General features: G+C 37.0%; 1 protein-coding gene across 1 annotated transcript in view; it reads right to left on the reverse strand.

The window, feature by feature from the left end:
- Positions 1-419: 419 nt before the first annotated feature.
- Positions 420-19,920, reverse strand: part of PLA2G4A (phospholipase A2 group IVA) — a 147,012-nt gene continuing 127,511 nt past the window's right edge. Inside the window, exons 16-18 of the mRNA XM_032291137.1 lie at positions 10,707-10,902; positions 9,048-9,205; positions 420-1,021 (exon numbers count right to left, since the gene is read on the reverse strand). Of these exons, the coding sequence (XP_032147028.1) occupies positions 890-1,021; positions 9,048-9,205; positions 10,707-10,902 (486 nt within the window). The 3' untranslated portion in view covers positions 420-889. The remainder of the gene's footprint in view (positions 1,022-9,047; positions 9,206-10,706; positions 10,903-19,920) is intronic.

A 19,920-nucleotide genomic window follows, 5' to 3' on the forward strand; every position in this document is an offset into this window, starting at 1 on the left:
CGAACAAGATCAGTTCAGCTGCAACGGAAGCCACGGAGGTGTCATACCGTGTTCCCAAGACAAACCTCGCAGATGCAAAAGGCAAGCCACTTATTAAGCTTGATTCAGCCCTTGCCACTTTTTTTGGGTTATTCTCTAAGGTCAACTACATTGGTATTGGATAAGCAGTCCAGGATAATACTAGCAAAGTGAAGTGTTACATTAGAAGTGGTTGTGTAGCTATTTTCTGCTTAATGAATAAACATATACCACTTGCTGAACAAATTATATATTCCTCTTTTCAGAAAACACCCATGATTTAAAGTAAGTTTCACACTTGAGTTTAGGATGAACGCCTTTTGCGTTTGAAAGCAGTGAAAATGAGAATCTTTCATAGCAATAGTGCCATAGCTCATTAAAAAGAATAACAAAAAACTCAGTATCTCATGCTTATTTGTACATTAATGTATTTATTTCATATATGTCTATATATGCATATATAAATAAAAATAGTGTTGTCTCATGGGATAAGTCTAGTCAGTGAATATCATTCACACATAATGGGAAGTCTTATTGAGATTGAACGGTTAAATATTTTAAAAGAAAAAAACATTTTTAAAAAGAACACACATAAGAAAGTTGGTGAGAAATGTTTAAAAAGACAGTATATATCCCTACATTTGTATCGGGAAATTCATACTGACTGAAAATGTAGCTAAGTATATCCTTACATAATCAACATTGTTTGTCAACCTAACCACCTTATAATAGCATGCAGCTAAGTCACTGCAACTCTGAGTATCAGCCAGTCTTTCATGAGCAGTACAACTATCTGTACTTTTAAATCCAGTTGTCACGGAATTGCAAACTGCCTCAGCATCAGAAACTGCTGCCCTTTCCAGCACATGAACTATGCTTTGGGTTTGCTTAGAAACTCCTTGTTGAAAAACCTTCTTGCCTCAACATTGCTAAGGGAAACAGAGCAACGAGACGGATTCTGTCTTCTGTATTCAATGCTTTCAACCATGGCTTCCTTTATGACCTGCAAACAGATAGAAGGTGTATCATCAGTGCTGCTATTAACTCATTTATACATTTTTAATCAAAAGTCTAATTAATCTTTTTATTAGAGTATTCTTTTTCACATTTATGAATAGAAATCTATGAGTCATGCACACACATTTAAATTCAACATCCCACCACTGCTCTTGTCAAGCTCATATTCAGCTACTGTTCCTTCCCTCGCCAGGGAAATAAGTATTATGAAACTGTTCTAGATTTTGTGCTGATAAATTTGGGAATAAAATGGTAACATGGTAAAGTTATGTTGGCTCTTCCCTTTACAGAAAAATAGATACCAGGGAAGAAACAAGTAATTACTAAATCTATAACCTGTGTTCTTTATAACTAGTGGGCAAGTAGAAATGAAGACCACCAGAAAAGTAAAAGCTTGTCCTTCCCAGTGGAGGAAGAAGGCGTTGCTGGAGAACTGCCTTGCTTCCTCAACTGAACCAACACAGTTATAAAACGTGAGCCTCCTCTATCTAGGAAACGCCACGCTCTGTGGCTTCACTGGTGGAAATGAATTACTACTTTTTATTCAGAATACATATACCCGATGTATGTTCTTTACATATACCCGTGTTAATGGTAACCAGAAGAAAATACAGAAAACTACGGCCTCTAGGAATTGCTATTTCAATTGTCATACACTGGTTTTGGTATGAAGTTAACCGAGTTAGAATTTGGGGAAAAAAGAGAACATTCAGAATTTGGTAGACACAGTTACTGAAGAGCAGTGGAAATGGGCTTTGGAAGAAGGCCTGAAGAGTAATCTGTCTCTGCTCCTGCTTCAGAACCTTGTTAAAATCAGGAAGACTCCATTCCCCACGACAGTCCTCATTTCTTCCCAATAGCCAATGAGATAAATGTTATTCCACGGTTCCCTTTATTCTGTACCTCAGGGATTGTTAAGCAACATTAAAACAGTCCCTGTACCTTTCAGCCTCCTGCCACAGACAGGAGCACTTGGCCAGTCTGAGCAGTTTAGGATGCTATGGCCTCCTCCCACTCACAACTGCTGTGCCCACTTGGCCCTGGAGATGCATGCTCAGAGGGATTCTCCCCTTACCACGTGCAAGCTCACTGGGAAAGCATGGCTCATTGCCTGGAGGAGATCATGTTTGCACCACTTAAACATGTGATATCTAAGGGGTGCAAACATGCAATTATTTTTCTGTGACTTTATGTCACAGACGCCCAAGAAACATTTTGGAAAGAGGGAGCTATCACAGGAATGTGATTCTTTTATATGCCTTACTTTAAAACATAATATATGTAATTCTCTTCTGGGGAAAATGGGCTTAAATGTGTCTGAGTCTGTTAAAATTGATATTTGCTGATCCCATTTTTCTTATAAATAGGGAAACATAATCCTGTGATGACAACAGATGCTTCAGACCTACAAAGGAGACTTTGACCAAGGGCCGCCAGGTGCAAACTCTTCTTGGCTGTGTGGTATGGAGGGGAATTAGTCTAAATATATGAGCCTGTTTCCTCTTCTTTAAAATGGAAATAATGTACTAATTTGGGGTTCTGTAGGGGATTGGAGGTCATTTCTATAAAGTCCTTTGCACAATGCCTAGTACAAAAACATTCTACAACTATTACATTTGTTATTTTTTAAACTGACGACATGTGATGAAAATTGGGAACTCTAAATTCGAAGTGAAGCTATAAAGTTTATAGGAAATAAACACACCAGATATATAGCCAAGAACTAGCTTACTACATTGTGTAAGTCAGCAAATCAGTTCTGCTATTCAAAGTGTCCTACTACAACTTCTTTTCAAGCTCTCCCTGCCTTTCTAGAGATCCCTATCAGCAAATATATCAGTCGGTTTTTCCTTCTCACAACAATCCAAGAAACATCAGCCCTCACCGCATAAAAGTGCCCAAATAAAAAACAACTGTTTGCTTTCTGAACACCCAACAAGCATTAAAATAAAAAGGACCATTGAGAAAATTAAACTGACAATGACTGCTGCTATCAATTCCTTCAAACTGAAATCATGAGCATAAAAAAATCAGCAACATCAACATCAGGAACTAGTGGATTTATTATAACTGGACCTCAGCTGGTGTTCCCAGTGAGCAAGCCATTCTGAGAAAAGAAACAAACACGTCCAACGCTGAAAACCCCAACCTAGAATGTGCAAGTTCAACCACTAGGTGGCATATTAACACCATGAAACCATTAGCCAGGTTTTCCTGATTACTGCAGAAAATACCCTGTTCCAGGGAGTTCGTTCTGTGATAGAAAAAACCAAGCCCAGTACCAGATCAGTTATTAAATTCAAACCTTTTGGCATCCTATATGATACAAATACATGTATCCCAAAAGGCATCATGCTAAATTTAAATCTTTCTTTTTTATTATACAAGAAGTCGTCTTAAATGGTGTATCTCTTTCATTGTTCCCCGAAATTCACTGAGATTCCAAGTCCTTCCCTTCAGTGTGACCCAGCAAAAGCCCACACATCTCAGCTTTCTCCACCCACTGCCTACCCCATGTCATCTTTCACTTCTGACATTCAACAGCCTCCTATTGCTGAACCAGATCCCTTAAGTCTTTGGTAATGACTTAAAGCAGAGAATAAGAAAAACAAGCACATAAAATGTGATCTTACCCCCCACATAAGAAACAAATTTGTATAGGTAAGATTATACGCAAGTCACAAACAAATATTGAGTTATCACAATAGAAAATTAAAAATAAGCCCAAGAGAGAAAGTTACAGTCTATTTTTTTAGAGAAGTAAAAATTACAACTATAGCAGAACACAAGAAAATATTTAGGTGTAAATTACTGTGAATTTGCTGGATAATGCCTGCCTTTTTAATAAGAACTGAAATGTAAGGAAGGCAGAAAGTTCATCAGGCTTGTCATTTTTTTTTAATCCCAGCACTTAGAACATGGAAGGTACATAATAAATATTTTCAAAATTCACAAATACACAGAAGGTGCTCATTAGAGGTTGACTGACACAGGACACTGAGTTAAAGGACAGGCAGAGTTTTCTAAGTGGAGCAGAAGACGGGGCATTCTCCCTAGAAGAATAGCCATATGAAAAGGCTGCAGACGGAAGGTTGTGGCATGTGTCAGAGACGTCTGGGAATTGGTTGGCCTGGCTAGAATGAAGGCGTGTCTGGGAAAAACTAAGAAATAAGGCTGCTTGAGAGACAGATGGTTCAAAAGTAAGGAAGGAAGGAGAAAAGACATCGGCCTCATCTCAGCTCCCCCATGTCATTGTGACTTCCAGCAATCTGCCTAAATAATCCACGACTTAGTTTCCTAATATATAAATAAAAAAAAAATTTAAACCCCCACCTCATAGGCTAGTCTTGAGTGTTAAACATTTGGGGAAATAATTGGCTTATATGAAGCACTCAAAACTTTTCATTGTTATTTCTGTGTGGTACCCTTAGTTCCTAATACAGTTTCTGGCACATTAAATAATATGTGTTAAATTAATAAATAAATGAGACAGAGATTATAGGCAGCATTAAAGGTAGATAAGTTATAGCCTAATATATTAGGGAATAATACATAATAATCAGCTTCTAAATTATTTCTAAAAGAACCTTGACTTGTACCTACACACCCTTATCAAGATGAAGAAATATCAATAAATTAAGAAATAAGTATCAATATTTCTGGATGTGGACGTAACCTCGTTTTAATTAACATCTAATGTTTAGCACTTTGTATAATTAAGAAAGAGAAAATCTCATTACTTTGCATCATTGGCATATGCTGAATAAACTGACACATAACTGGTTCTAAGAATATGCCTATCAAGTTAATAATTTGAATGAGACTGGGAAACAATATATTTTCCTGTGATAGCAAATTAACAGGTCCTAGAAAAGAAATCTCAGAAGACGTATTCCTTCCAGATCAAAGTAGTGGTTTAAGAGCAGAGTATGTAGCCAAACTGCGTGGGCAGGCATGTACTGTATACAAATTCCCCACGACTGGGAACTCCACCTCCACCCAACCAACAGCACCTTGTGTCCTGACACTTGCTACCCACAGTAAGTCAATGACATTTTAAACATCCATCATGAAAACTGCACTGCAGATTTACTTTAGGTGTCAGGCATTGTGATCAGTATGTCTAAAGCATACGACATAAATAAAGCAAGTCACTATTTTTAAGGGGTTTATAATTAAAAGCCAAAAACTAGGAACACCAATAACAATTATTGTCATTATTATATTAGCTGCTTCAGTCTACTGAGTGTCTATCACATGCCAAGACCTTCAGTTATATTATTTTACTTAATCCCCATCCTGATCCTACATGGTATGTACCATCACTTCCCTTTACAAAACAGGAAAGCAAAATTTAGAAAGGTTAACCAGCATGTCCAAAGTCAACCGAATACCCAATTTAGTCAGACTCCAACGCCTCTGCAACACCCCCCCCAACCCCCTAATCACCTGTCTACCAGTGTAAGTCACTATACGTCGTTTCTGAAGGGAAAAAAAAAATGAAATGCTCCTGTAATTGTAAAAGCATTGAGACAAGGTTCAGTGAAAAGGAATTTGGGAGGATCAAGTAAGAGCAGAAACCTGATGCTATGAGAACCCCAGGCCGCTGTCATGACGTGAGCAGAAACAGAGCAGAAACCCGCTAAAGATAAACTGAAATGCAGCTATGGCGAAGCAGGCCAGCTAGGATCTCTTGATAAAATGAGGCAATAGAGGAGGCTGCAGCTGGCTGATACAGCATGGCCTCGTCAAAGCACAAATTGAGGTCAGAGTGAACTGAAGAGGAAACGTTGCCTTAAGCCACAGTGGTCACAGTTGCAAAGTTGAAAACTGTTGTCTATGAAATCGGCAGAGAAGTGACTTTGCATCGTAAGAGCTTATATTCACAATATCCATCCACTATTTACAAAGAACTCTGATGGTCTATGGCAATAAACATATGCTGTGTTGCTGAAGTGCGAATCAGTGTCCTACTCTATTCAAATGGTGTGGGAGTGAGTTAGTTAATCACGGAGCCTGATGAACTCTCCTGTATCCTAACCTCAGCAGAGTTTTGTTGCTCTTAAAGTACCATCATTTATAAAGAAGTTTTGACTCTGATAAAAATGCGTTTTCTTAAGGTGGAGAAGGAGGGAGTCACTAAGGAAGAGGTAAAATGTCAGCTATTCGGTATTCAGTGAAAACTGAATTTTTTATGTTTATTAAATATGCACACACACACAAAGAGGAATTCCTTGAACGTGGGTCTCAATGTTCATGTAATTCAGGAGAAGCCTACCTTCATTTGCATTACCTGTACAAATTTGTCTATGTTAATCTGGGGCATTTGCAAAGGTCTTTGGGTGTAATCCCCATGAACCTTCAGGGGTACAAGATACGGACATGTACAGGTAAGGTTCCCATTTACTGAACAGCTTCTCTGATCATGCATCACCCAATTAAACATTCACTATTACAATTATTATAGGTCCCACCACGCCTGAGGCTCAAAAAGTTTAAGCAGCTTATTCAAAGTCACATGAGTGGCCCCCGTATGGGATTTAAAGATGATATAAAGCCCATGACCTTGTCTATACATGCTGTGACAGAAACAGTAGTAGAAGCAATTAAAAACTGCTTAATTCTCCGAACTGAAGGACTTGGAGATATAGAAAGGATTGTCCTTCATGGCTAATGCTTTATCGTTAAATTTATAAAATATTTCCCCAGGTCAAAGTTATAAAGATACTCCCCTGTGTTGTATTCTAGGAAATTTGTTTACTTTTATATTCCCATCTACCGTCTATCTGGGATTGGCTTTGTTGATAATGTGAAAGATGTCAATTTAATTAATATTTTTCCTTGTGAATAATCATCTGATCACTTTTTCCTTATAGCTAGTTGCAAATTTATTCAAGGATGATTTTATTTAGTGCTACTGTCTGTCCTTGGACAGTCATGTTTCCTTAATTACATAATTTGGAAACTTTACCTTTGGAAAAGGTAAATATAATTTGGAAATTTTACCTTTCTTTCTATTTGGTAAAATAAATCTTCTAACTTTGCTTTCCTTCTTCGAGTTGAGTTAGGCTGCTTTGGTCCTTTCCACTTTCATATTATTTTTAATGAATTTATCAATCTTCTTACAAAAACCTGATGGTATTGTTAGTAAAAGTGCAAGGGAAATGGGGACCCGCTGGTTAGTGGGTACAGAGTTTCAGCTTGGGAAGATGTAAAACATCCTGGAGGTAGATAGTGGGGATGACTGCACGCGGATGCAGTGTACTTAATGCCACTAAACTGTACACTTAAACATGGCCAAAATGGTAAATTTTATGTTTTATATATGTTATCACTTATTGTGATAACAGATTTTTAAAACTACTAAATTAATGGCTTCTGAAGAATCAACAATTGATGAGGTGTGTAAGTTGGGACAGTTCTGGGATTTGGTCTATTTTTGTTCAGGCTTTAACTTTTACATCTATGTGTCAAACAAACTACTTTGAAGAATGTTTGTAAAATATATAAATAGAACCATATCACAGACTTTATATAAACTAGAACAGCAAGACAAATACAGTTGGTTAAGATATACTCATATATATGTATATCTACTCCCAAGTCCAATACGGTATTTGTATATTCCTACAATCTATTTTTTTCCATTTGAGAAAGACTTATCACATTTAATATATTTCATCCCAAGGAATGTGTAGTTTTGAGTTTATTGGCTCATACTGCAAAAATAGGATGACTGTGATATTAACTCTTGCCTCTCTTTTAGTTGCATAAGGTTTTTATAAAATGCAACTAGAATTTCTGTTCACGCCCTAAAATCACAAATTAATCATTTTTCTCTTAACCTTTCAATTTTTGCCATCACCACAGAGATAATGCATCATGTGGATTTCAGATGTCCACTGCTTGAAACATTTTTTCTAAAAAGGAAACAAATCTATGGAGAAAATGACACATGCTATATATTTTGATACACCTGTTTTGTATGAATTATCATCTATTCGTAAATGAAGGCTGGAAAAAAAAAGAATTTTAGAGTTGTAAGAACAAAGCTTATGGGAAAAAATGTCACACATTGCAAAAAGTAAAGATATTGATTAACAAGTATATTATGGTACAACTGTGATTATTCACACAATTGATCATTACTAGCCTCAGGACAAACAAGCAAGCAAACTAGATGTGTGGAGTTCCATTAGCTCACAAAACCTAACTAAAGCCCATATAAGCAGAACATTCATTCACATACTCTGAGTTCCTTTGTGCCATTTACACAGTCACCAAAAAGACTGGTAAATCAGGCATGATGCCTTTCCTTCTCCATTTAATTTCTTTCTTTTTGTTGTCTGTTTTTCTAATGCACAAAATCCAATTAGGCTAATGAATTTAAGCTTTCACAACGATAATCATTTGTCAGACACTGTGATTTGGAACCACAAGCCAATGATTTCAGTTACAGAATAGCGTTCCTAAATGGTAAGTTAAAAATGAAAGGATTTCACCTAGACACAGAATCTTAGCAGAAGATATGCTAGTGATAGGAAAGATTGATACTGAAGACCATGACTTTTTCTAAAGCAAAGTATACTTGACATCCCAAGGGCTAAAAATAGGGGAGGCTGTTCCCTTTTGTGATACTGCCCATAAATGTATTTGTTAAAATTCATGTCATATATTTGCAGATTAACTATACTTTTGATTACATTCATTTTCATACTCATATTTCCTTTTTGTCACTTTTCTTCCTTATTTTATCATAAGTAGATACTTTGGGAAAGGAACCGATTATTAACTAATCATTCAATAAAATAATAAGCATAGAATAAGCTTCCTTATTTTTCAGATTTGTAGGGTTCTTCTGGAGATTAGCAAAATAATTCATGAAAAGTAAAGTGGCACATTTTGGGTAATGTCATTCATAACACTTTTAAAAACGTGTAATTAAAAAGAGGCATTGGCGTATTTATGCGGTATGGAAGTCATTTGAAATAGCGGCCACAGGAGATACTTACATCAATGTTGTTCAGAGTATTGAAGTACATGAGATCATGTAGTCTTTTGAATGCTTGATTTGGATATTGAAAATTAAAGGTTGAAAATGGTGATTCTGGGTCATCAAAAATATCAAAGTCAGCAATTTCTTTCTCTTCCTCAGTTTCCCTTGGAACACCTAAATACCGGAAGAGTCACAAAGGGTGTTATTTTGAAAACTACAAAATATCTTTAAAACCCGAGGAATGAAACATACAGACACAAAGACAGCAGTGGGAGCCCTGCAGAGCCAGGTACTCTACTATCTCTGGACTTATCATTTCTGTGTGTTCTGACCGGGTGACATCCAGCTGCCGTATCTGCCATCTCTGTGCCTGAGGGCTTTCTCTTCTGCCCTGCAACTCTAGGAGTCTGCTTGGCCTACTGGCAGCAGGCTGGAAATTCTGACAACACTGTATCCCAGGCAGTGGTCAGCCAAAGACTCTAGGGAGTTAGCATCTGAATGCTCCATTCCCCTGCCCGTTGGTGTGTGTGTGGGAAGCATGACTGCGGGACACGGGCCTGTTCCATTTCTTAATCTTTCCCAGCGGGTCAAGTTCCCATTGTGGCAGCTGGCTTGCTAACGCAGTTTTGATGTCTGCCTTCCTTCCCTTGACCACTTCCCCATTTCCTTACTAATAAACTAGCATGTTCCCCAGCTCCCCCAAATAAACTATTTGCACTTGAGTCCTTTTCTCAGAATCAGTTTCTGGGAGAACCCAAAGCAAAACATTATGTGACTGTCTTCATGCCATGGAAATCCCCTACACATGCCAACTGCTCAGTGAGCCTCTCCTTGAGAATTGACAGTGATAGGAAATTCACTGGGTTTCAAGTGTTCTACTGTCTGATAACTAAAAATGTCAGTGATTCCCACCTTCTCCTGTGCTGAACTACATGCTTCACAATAATCTTCACGCCTATCGATTCTTTCTGAGAAATTCAGAAAACACCATTTTCTTCAGCATATTCCCATTACTCATCCTATTTTTTTTGTGTCTTTCCATTCACAAAATGGAAAATACATTTTCTGGTCCTAAAATATGGTTTTTAGAGCTTTAAGCATCCTGCATGTCAATCTTCAGATCTCCTTTGTTTAATCAACATTTTCCAGGATACATAGGAGTCAAGAGAATCCTCTAGATATAGTAAACAAAACAAACAAAAAAAGGCTACATCTCAAACTTGATTCTTGTTTTCTATGAAACACAACATGACACACTCAAATTGCTAGCCATGGTGCACTGCTAGATTATGTTAATCTTGTGGTCAACTAAAATTCCCAGAAATTTGCATAATTTTTCTGAAATAAGAGCTTTCTTATAAGGGTGACAGTCAAAATATTTGATTAAAAATCAATCAGAACAAACATAACTCAAAGTATTGAAATAAAGTCCCAGAGATTTTTGTTAAACTAGACGTTGACTTTTTAGTTTCTGGACTGTGAGCAACTCAGGGGATCTTGGGGTAAGAAAGAGGGGAAGTACTTGAGGTCCCAGATAGTATTTACTTATCAAGGTAAGGCAGGCATACAATAGTGTACTAGCCGGTACGGCAGTGCCAGAGTGAAACAGTTTAATATCAGTTTTGCTCCCCTACTTAATTTCTATTTTATGGAATACAACTTACTCCCAACATACCTGGAGCCTTGTACTTTCTGAAGTTGATGTTGGCCAGAACAAAGTGGATGATCGTTGGACAATCCTTCTCCATGTCAGGATTCTTGGGTTTAAAGACATAGCACTCCTTTAGCCCTTCCCGATCAAACACATAAGGATCGATCTTCGGAAAAGGGAGCTTGTTCATTTTAGCCCACTTTTCTGCAAGTAGAAGTTCCTGTAGGAAAGAGGGAAAGATGCATTTGGAAATTTTCTATTTTCATTGATTCAGTTGGTCTGACCGTTATTCAGTATTAACTAGCTGTCTACTATGCGCCAGCAATGTGCTCCTTGCTAGGATGAATCAAGACCCTATTCTCAAGAAGCTCATCAATCTCAAAGAAATAGAAAACAAACTCAGTATTGTTACATTAATTCTTGGCACAAGGCTAGCTCCACAGCAGGCATTTGATAAATTTTTGATGAACTGAACTGAGAAAAATTTATGTTGAAGAAGCTGCTGGAGAAAAAAAAAACATTATGGGTTCAGAGAATTTATAACCATGGGAATGTTTTTTGATCCCTCAGGAGTGAAAAAGGAACCTGTTGATGCAGAATAAATAATCCTCTGTTACTGGATTTTTACCTGTATCATCTCCACCAAAGTGTTAAAAAGTACCAGTCAAAACGTCATTCATTTTATGTACACAAAAATATTTGAATGACTCTGAATCAGCTTTTTGCCTTCTTTTTATGAAAAGAAGTTGAACCTCTGGCCTGAGTGTTGCTATTACATGTAATGGCAAGAGAGGACTGTACGGCCGTACCAAGAGTTTAATGGTTGTGGCAAATTGTATGATGGTTTCCGCATATTAGCTCCCTTCCTGGTAAAAGGATTATACAGTCCCAACAGATTGAGAAGACACATAGAACGGAGTCTCCACAGGCGATTTACGACGGCTGGCATGTAACTGGCCCAGAAATACATGCTCATGGTCAGCCACTGAGATTTGAGGTTGGTCTGTCTCTGCACCAAAGCAGGCTAACTCAGTGGGTAAGCACCTCCAAAATTAAATTTAAACTGGAGAACATAAATCAATATGGAGAGATGCAGTGAAGAAACCTCATTTCCATTTATGTGCATCCTCAGGGGGAATGGAATGAATAAGAAGCAGAATATCATAGTGGTAAAAGCACAGACTCTGGGACCTGATGCCTGAGTCCGAATGAAAGCTCCGTGGCCTTGGGCACGTTTCTTAACTCAGTGTCTCCATACTCAGATATAAAATGTGATGATAAAAATCATACCTGTCTCATAGCATTGCTATTAGAATTAAATAATACTTTTCAGTGCTTAAAACAGTGCTTACCATATACTATGTGCTGTGCAAATGTTTAATAAATAAATGCCAGTAAAGAGAAGAAAAGAGATGGAAGGAAAAAAGTAAGGAAAACAGAAGAGGAAGAAGAAAGGGAAGAGAAATTGGAACATTAGAGAGGAAAATTCCTAGAGAGACGAAGTTTTGGGGGCACTGTCACTAGAATCTTAACTTGTTTTTAATGGCTCTTGTCATCGCATTGATCCATTCAACAACAATCACTAGTGGTCAGTCTAGGTTCCATGTTAGAAAAGGGGACATAACAGTGAGTAAAACATTCATGGTTCTTGTTGTTAGATGTATGGCCTTTTGGGTGAGAGATAGCAATCAAATAACGCTTTGTGTTTAAAACTGTGATAAATGCCAGGAAAAAAATCCAAGTTGAGACTCCGCGGTACACCTGGACTATTTCCTCAGAATATCTGTTAATTCATCCAGCAGTTATTAGTGAGCACCTGCTATGTTCTAAGCATTAGAGACGGGCTGTCCTTGAAGGCTTGGAGTTTTTAAGTCAACAGGAAAGATAAATAGATATTATAGGAAACAGCAGGAAGGTGCTGCATGATTGTGGGCCTGGGTTGTGCCGTGTGAAAGGCTCAGCTCCAAGACAGACATCCTAACCCTTGCTAGCTGGATGACCTGAGACAAACTAATGAAACATCACAGCTCACCAAGAAACAAATTATCTTTGGTGGCTGCGGTGTACAGTGATAGTCCCCCACAGGCAATGCAGAGATACTGAGGAACGAACAAACACAGACCAGATTATTCACCAGCCCTGACATAGCAGCCTCCCGATCCCATCTCATCACTCTTTCACCTGTTCCTTATTTATCAGCAAGTCATTTTCTACCTCTGTAAAATAAAGCTAATACTATTGCCTTTCTCACAGGATGGCTGAGAGGATTACATGATAAAATGTATAAAGACCTCCGTAGTTTACATTAGAAGAAAACAAGTACTTTAACATAGGGCCTTCCATTCAGAGAAAAATATACTTTTCCTTGAACTTTCACTGCCATTTTTGCTTCCAGAATGCCAGTGAATTTTATGGTAATCAATTCTCTCTCAATACCATAATGAATAAAAATCTAGGAGAACGAAGGATGGAATGTATATGAGGGCATTTGCTTCGTAAACTATTATTCTAAATACATGAACATTTCACTGAAAATCCCATATGGCTATAAATAATATTTTGTTTGAAACTTGAGAAAGCTTTTATCACGAATCTCTTCTTTTTTTTCCTCTACTCAGCTGAATTAATCAGCTTGTTATTTCTTGTCTAGCACTGTTCACAATTGTTCATTCATGATTATTCAACATCAAAATAAAAGCAAAAGTTCACAGTGTGGAGCAATTGCGTGAGGGCAAGGAAAAGAAAGAGCTATCTGGTGTTTACAAACATGACTCAAGGGTATGACCAATGATGTGTGGATGCTGGGGAAAGAGGAAAAGGGAAATACGTGCAGTAAGAGTGAGGCTATTTTTAGACAGATCACTTCATGATAGAATTAGGAAGAGATGGAAACTTTCCCTTTCCTTATGTGACCCTGATGTGGTAAAGATTAAAAACGGATGATGGCAAGGACAGTGATTACAGAATGGATAAAGCATTTCCTCTCCGGTGCCTCGTTTCTTTCTGCAAAGACCAAGAAACAATGACACAGACTATGAGTAAAGTGCATTCGATTTTAGAAAGCATTTTAAAAGATTTCCATGAACAAAAAAATTGCTGCTCCACGAATTACGGAACTAAGCCAGAACTATGTTCTGTGATAACTATCCATTTTGGTTATTGTTTGACATGTCAGATACTTCACATTTCCATAGACTAATTTACGATAAACTTACATACTAACTACAATGACTTTCTGTGGGATAAAAATTTGACAGTATCCTTCAAAGAGATACTTTTTAAGATGTCTGTGCTCCTTTTGGTGTGTTGGGGTTTTTTTGTTTGTTTGTTTGAGACAGAGTCTCGCTCTGCTGCCCAGGCTGGAGTGCAGTGGCCCGATCTTGGCTCACCGTAACCTCCACCTCCCAGGTTCAAGTGATTCTCATGCCTCACCCTCCTGAGTAGCTGGGATTAAAGATGCCTGCCACCACACCTGGCTAATTTTTGTATTTTTAGGAGAGACGGGGTTTCACCATGTTGGCCAGGCTGGATGTGCTAATTTAAAACATCACTAAGAAACTCTAAGGAGAGACAAATAAATAACAAATAAATGCATATTATAAGTAAATGTTATTTCTAAATAACAGAAATATATACAAAACATAGTATGATAGCATTTATATGACATTTATTTATATACAAAAATATGTACAAACAACACATTTATTTATAAAAATACAAACACAGGCCGGGTGCAGTGGCTCATACCTATAATCCCAGCACTTTGGGAGGCCAAGGCGGGCGGATCACAAGGTCAGGAGATGGAGACCATCCTGGCTAACATGGTGAAACCCCTTCGCTACTAAAAATACAAAAAAATTAGCTGGGCGTGGTGGCACGTGCCTGTAATCCCAGCTACTCAGGAGGCTGAGGCAGGAGAATTGCTTGAACCCAGGAGGTGGAGGATGCAGTTGCACCACTGCACTCCAACGTGGGCGACAGTGCGAGACTGTCTCAAACACACACACACACACACACATATACACACACACATATAAACATAAAAAATAAATTGTCTTGCCATTAGAGGAAGTCAGATTTCTTTTGTCTCTATGCAAACCAAGAATACGTGCTTTCTGTTTTACAATGTTTCTCATTATATAAAACCTATTTTTAAGATTAGGGAGACGGATGGCATCTAAGCATGTAAGTAAACCTCCAGAATCTTAAAAAATTATTGAAGCAAGTAATATAAAATACAACAGAGGGAAACTACAAGTTAGAATTAATTATTCTTCAGTTATAGTCACTCTTACTTTTAATAAAAGACATGCTGGTATTAGGCTCTAAGAGCTTTATAATGCAACAAGCATGAAAATAATTTTCCACATCTCATGTTGTATAGAGTTTACGTAGCACTTTGTGATTCTTGTTAGTTATTCACAAGGAGGTCACCATAAACTCAGAAAATATGTAAAGGGAAATTAATGTCAGCTAACATAATATCTACTCCGCACAAGACATCTGATTCTCAATACGCGTGACCAGTCTGAGGGTAGTGGGTTGAATGGTGGCTCCCCATAAAACCACCCATTCCCTAACCCCTTAGTCCTGTGAATATGACATTATTTGGGGAAAGACTCTTTGCAAATGTAATTTAATTAAGGATTTTGAGATTAGATCATCTTGGATTATGTAGGTGGGCCCTAAATTCAATGACAATTACATGAGATACAAGAAAAGACATGCACACAAAAGAAAAGGCCATACAAAAATGAAGGCGGAGATTGGAGAGAAGAAACCGCCGGGCAAGTGATGCCTGGAACCACCAAACGCCGGAGGAGGCAGGAAGGGTTCTACTGTGAAGGCTTCAGAGAGGCAGTAGAGCTGCCGCTGCCGTCATTTCAACTTGTGCCCTCCGGAACTGCGAGAGGATATATTTTTGTTGTTGTAAGTTACCATGTCTGGGGGCATTTGTTACAGAAGCTCCAGAAAGCTAGTAGGAGAGGTAAAACTGGAAGAACTACATTAAATGCTGTGCTCTTTTCTTCACTAGACATTGTGGACCGGTGCCCCAAAGCCGACACTTGGACCGATTTGGCCATGATGTGGGACCACCTTAAGCATTATAAGTGAGTAATATGTGGAGATTCTGAAAGAGGTCATGCCCCCGTTTCAATAAATAAATCAGGTGATTGTGGAAAAAATACAGATTCTTTTTCCTCATTAGTGGGTTTAAATGGAATTCTGAGCCTAAATGAAATATAGGCAGATCAGTTTAATGTAAGCACATTACTTCCATAATTTGTGAAAACTGCCTCATTTCAAACTTTCCTTTCTTCTCTCCTTCCCTCATTGCTTCTCTCTTTTTTTCCTCCTTCTTTCCTTGAATAATTTTTAAGAGAATAAACCCATTGTTCTGGCTTCTTGTCATTAAGCATGTAAATGACCACTGAAAAACTCAGCCAGATTTATGCCTAACCTATGGCAACACAATACAAACTAATTTATGGATAATAACTTAAATCTATTACTCTCCCTAAAAGTGAGTAACATAAAGGGGAAAATAATTTCCAGTAGTAAATAAATTCTTCTATATTCCTTGCTTTCTTGCTCCCTAGTAAAACCCAAAGTCCCTTCATTTCCCCTAAATTCACAGCCTGTCAATTTTGCATGCTTGAGTATGAAGACTCTGGCTTATTTTCATGACCAACAATCAGTCTCATTGATTGTCCTTGGATGAGCCCTAATGGCACACTAAATTTACATATTGTAAATCTAAAATATTAAATGGTTAACAAAAAGAAACTTGACAAATTGAAACACAAAGCTGCTTTTGTTAGATAAATTAATAGTAATAATATTTAGAATCATGAACTCTATATTGGACTACAATTAGGGTATGTGCTAACTAATGTAAAGAAATTAGTGTCACTTACATTGACGTCACTGACTTTCAAGGCCAGTTACAACATAGACACAACATAAACTGTGGTTGCTTTAATCAAAAGACATGATCTCCATCTTTCGACATCTCCTCCTGACAAAATATGACATTTAACTATATGAAATGCTAGAATTATCTGTAAATGTGAGACAAAGTCAATGGTTCTAATTTTTGCCCAGCATTTGTGCGCTAGTATTTTGTGAAAGGCAGTGTCCGTATTTCAGTCTCAAAAACAGGAAATGATTCACTATGTGATTCCCTTATAACATCATATTGCATATATACAATTATTACGTTAGAGATTCTCCCTTCCTATCAAAAGGACTTCAATGTAGTAGTCTCTTTGCCAATTTTCAAATCTCACTATGTTATATACAAAAAAAGTATTTATTTTATTATTGGGAGTATAACATCTTTATCAATTTAGAAATTGTACTTTGGCAATCTTTTAGACTCATTTAGGAATACATACTTTGATAACAACACTTACAGGTTTAAAGTACTTTTAATACTCTGAGTCAGTCTGTAAATTTTATTTTATTTACTTTGAATTTGCTGAAGTACATAGAGACACAAAAACCTATATTATGGATGATATTTTGCAATTTCCTTTATATTAAATTTCTGAAAACATAATTCAATATTTCCAGAATGATAGGTTTCATGTTATACTAAATAAAACAATAAAAGGAAGTATATAAATTTGGAAAAAGGCATGGGAAGAAAGAATTGACAAAATGATTTTAAAACACATCTAAGAGAATGCACAAATAGAAAATGCCTATATGTACCATAGAAGCAGTGACTGGAGACATGCTTGCAAAGATAGTAGGCATATAATAAAGCTATGGTTATTCAAATGCAGTATGGTACTGACAGAAGAACTGTCAGATTGTCAGATGGATAAATTGAACACAACAGATTAAGAAAAAAATCCTCGTGCCCTATAATAATTGTATAGTGTTTGATAAAATAAGTGTAACAAAATCATGCTGAAAAAAGTCTATGGGGGATTGTGTTGTTACAAATGCAATCTATTAAAAAATATTAATGAGTTAAATATATTTAGAATAATAATATAAAAATTAAGATATAATCCATATTTAACTGATATTGGTAAGACTGAATTTCAAGAACATACTACCCAAAGCAATCTACAGATTCATTGCAATCCCCATCAAAATACCAGTGACATTATTTACAGAAATAGAAAAAAAATCCTAAAATTTATATGGAACCACAGAAGTCCCCAAATAACAAAAACAATCCTGAGCAAAAAGAACAAACCTGGAGGCATTACCTGACTTCAAATTATACTACAAAGCTACAGTAACTAAAACAGCATGTTACTGGCACAAAAACAGTCATATAGACCAATGAAACAGAATAGAGAACCCAGAAATAAATCCACCCATTTACAGTTCAATTCATTTGCAACAAAGTTGCCCAGAATATATACTGGGGAAGAGACAGTCTCTTCAACAAATGCTTTCTAGGAAAACTGAATATCCATATGCAGAAAAGTGAAACTTGACTGCTATCTCTTGACATATATAAAACTCAAATCAAAATCAATTAAAGACTAACATCTAAGTCCTAAAACTATAAAACTACTAGAATAAAACACTGGGAAAACACTCCAGGACACTGATCTAGACAAAGATTTCTTGAGTAAGACCTCAGAAACACAGGCAACCAAGGCAAAAATGAACAAATAGGATTACATCAAGCCAAAAAGCTTCTGAACAGCAAAGGAAATAATCAACAAAGAGATGAGCCACAGAATGGGAGAAAACATTTGCAGACTATCCATCTGACAAGGAATTGATACACAGAATATGTAAGAAGATCAAACAATAGAAAAAAACCATCAGATTTAAAAATGGGCAAAAGATCTGAATATATATTTCGCAAAAGACGACATACAAGTGCCCAACAGGAATATAAAAAATGTTCAACATCACTAATCCTCAAAGAAATAGAAATTAAAACTACAATAAGATTCAATCTCATCCCAGTTAAAATGTCTTTTATCCAAAAGACAGGAAATAACAAATGTTGATGAGGATGTGGAGAAAGGGGAACCCTGCTACACAGTTGCTGGGAATGTAACGACAGTCATGTAGTACAGTCACCACAGAAAACAAAATGGAGGTTCCTCCAAAAACTAAAAATAGAACTACTACACGATCCAGTAATCCCACTGCTGGGTATATATCCAAAAGAAAGGAAATCAGTATATTGAGGAGACATCTGTACTCCCATGCTAATTGCAGCACTGTTCACAACCAAGATATGGAATCAATGTAAGCATTGATCAACGAATGAATAAAGAAAATGTGATACTCCATGCTATAGAATGATATTCAGCCATAAAAAAATAACAAAATCCTGTCATTTGCAGTAACATGGATAGAACTAGAGGACATTATGTTAAGTTAAATAATCCAGGCACAGAAAGACAAATATTACATGTTCTTATTCACATGTGGGAACTAAAAACAATTGAATTAATGGAAATAGAAAGTACAATGATGGTTACCAGCTGCTGGAAAGGATAGTGGAAAGAGGAAATAAAGAGTGAATGGAAAATGGGTACAAAAATATGGCAAGATAGAAGGAATAATATCTAATGTTCAGTACCACAATTGGGTGACTCTTGTTAACAATAATTTATTAGATATTTCCAAATAACTAAATGAATGGAATTGGAATGTTACTAACACAAAGAGGTGATAAATGCTTGAGGGGATGTATGCCCCAAGTGCCCTAATTGATCATTCCACATATGATGGTATCAAATTTCACATGTACCCCAAAAGTATGTACAAAATTCTGTGTCCACACATAATTAAAAATAAATATTTAAAAATGTAATAAAAGAGAAAATATACTGAAAAACAATTTTTAAAATCATACATAAGAATAAAAACAATGGTAGAAGCTCCTACATAAATATTGAAATAGTAAAATCATCAGAAATAAAAATCCCAATACAAATAACTTATTAGGTCATATTTGCAAAAATAAGACAAACTTTAATATTCTTAAGACATGGCCGGGCGCGGTGGCTCAAGCCTGTAATCCCAGCACTTTGGGAGGCCGAGGCGGGTGGATCACGAGGTCAAGAGATCGAGACCATCCTGGTCAACATGGTGAAACCCCATCTCTACTAAAAATACAAAAAATTAGCTGGGCATGGTGGTGCGTGCCTGTAATCCCAGCTACTCAGGAGGCTGAGGCAGGAGAATTGCCTGAACCCAGGAGGCTGGAGTGCAATGGCGCGATCTCGGCTCACCGCAACCTCCGCCT

The sequence above is a fragment of the Sapajus apella genome, unplaced genomic scaffold (genome assembly GCF_009761245.1).
Source record: "Sapajus apella isolate SASKATOON/1434 unplaced genomic scaffold, GSC_monkey_1.0 scaffold25, whole genome shotgun sequence".
NCBI lineage: Eukaryota > Metazoa > Chordata > Mammalia > Primates > Cebidae > Sapajus > Sapajus apella.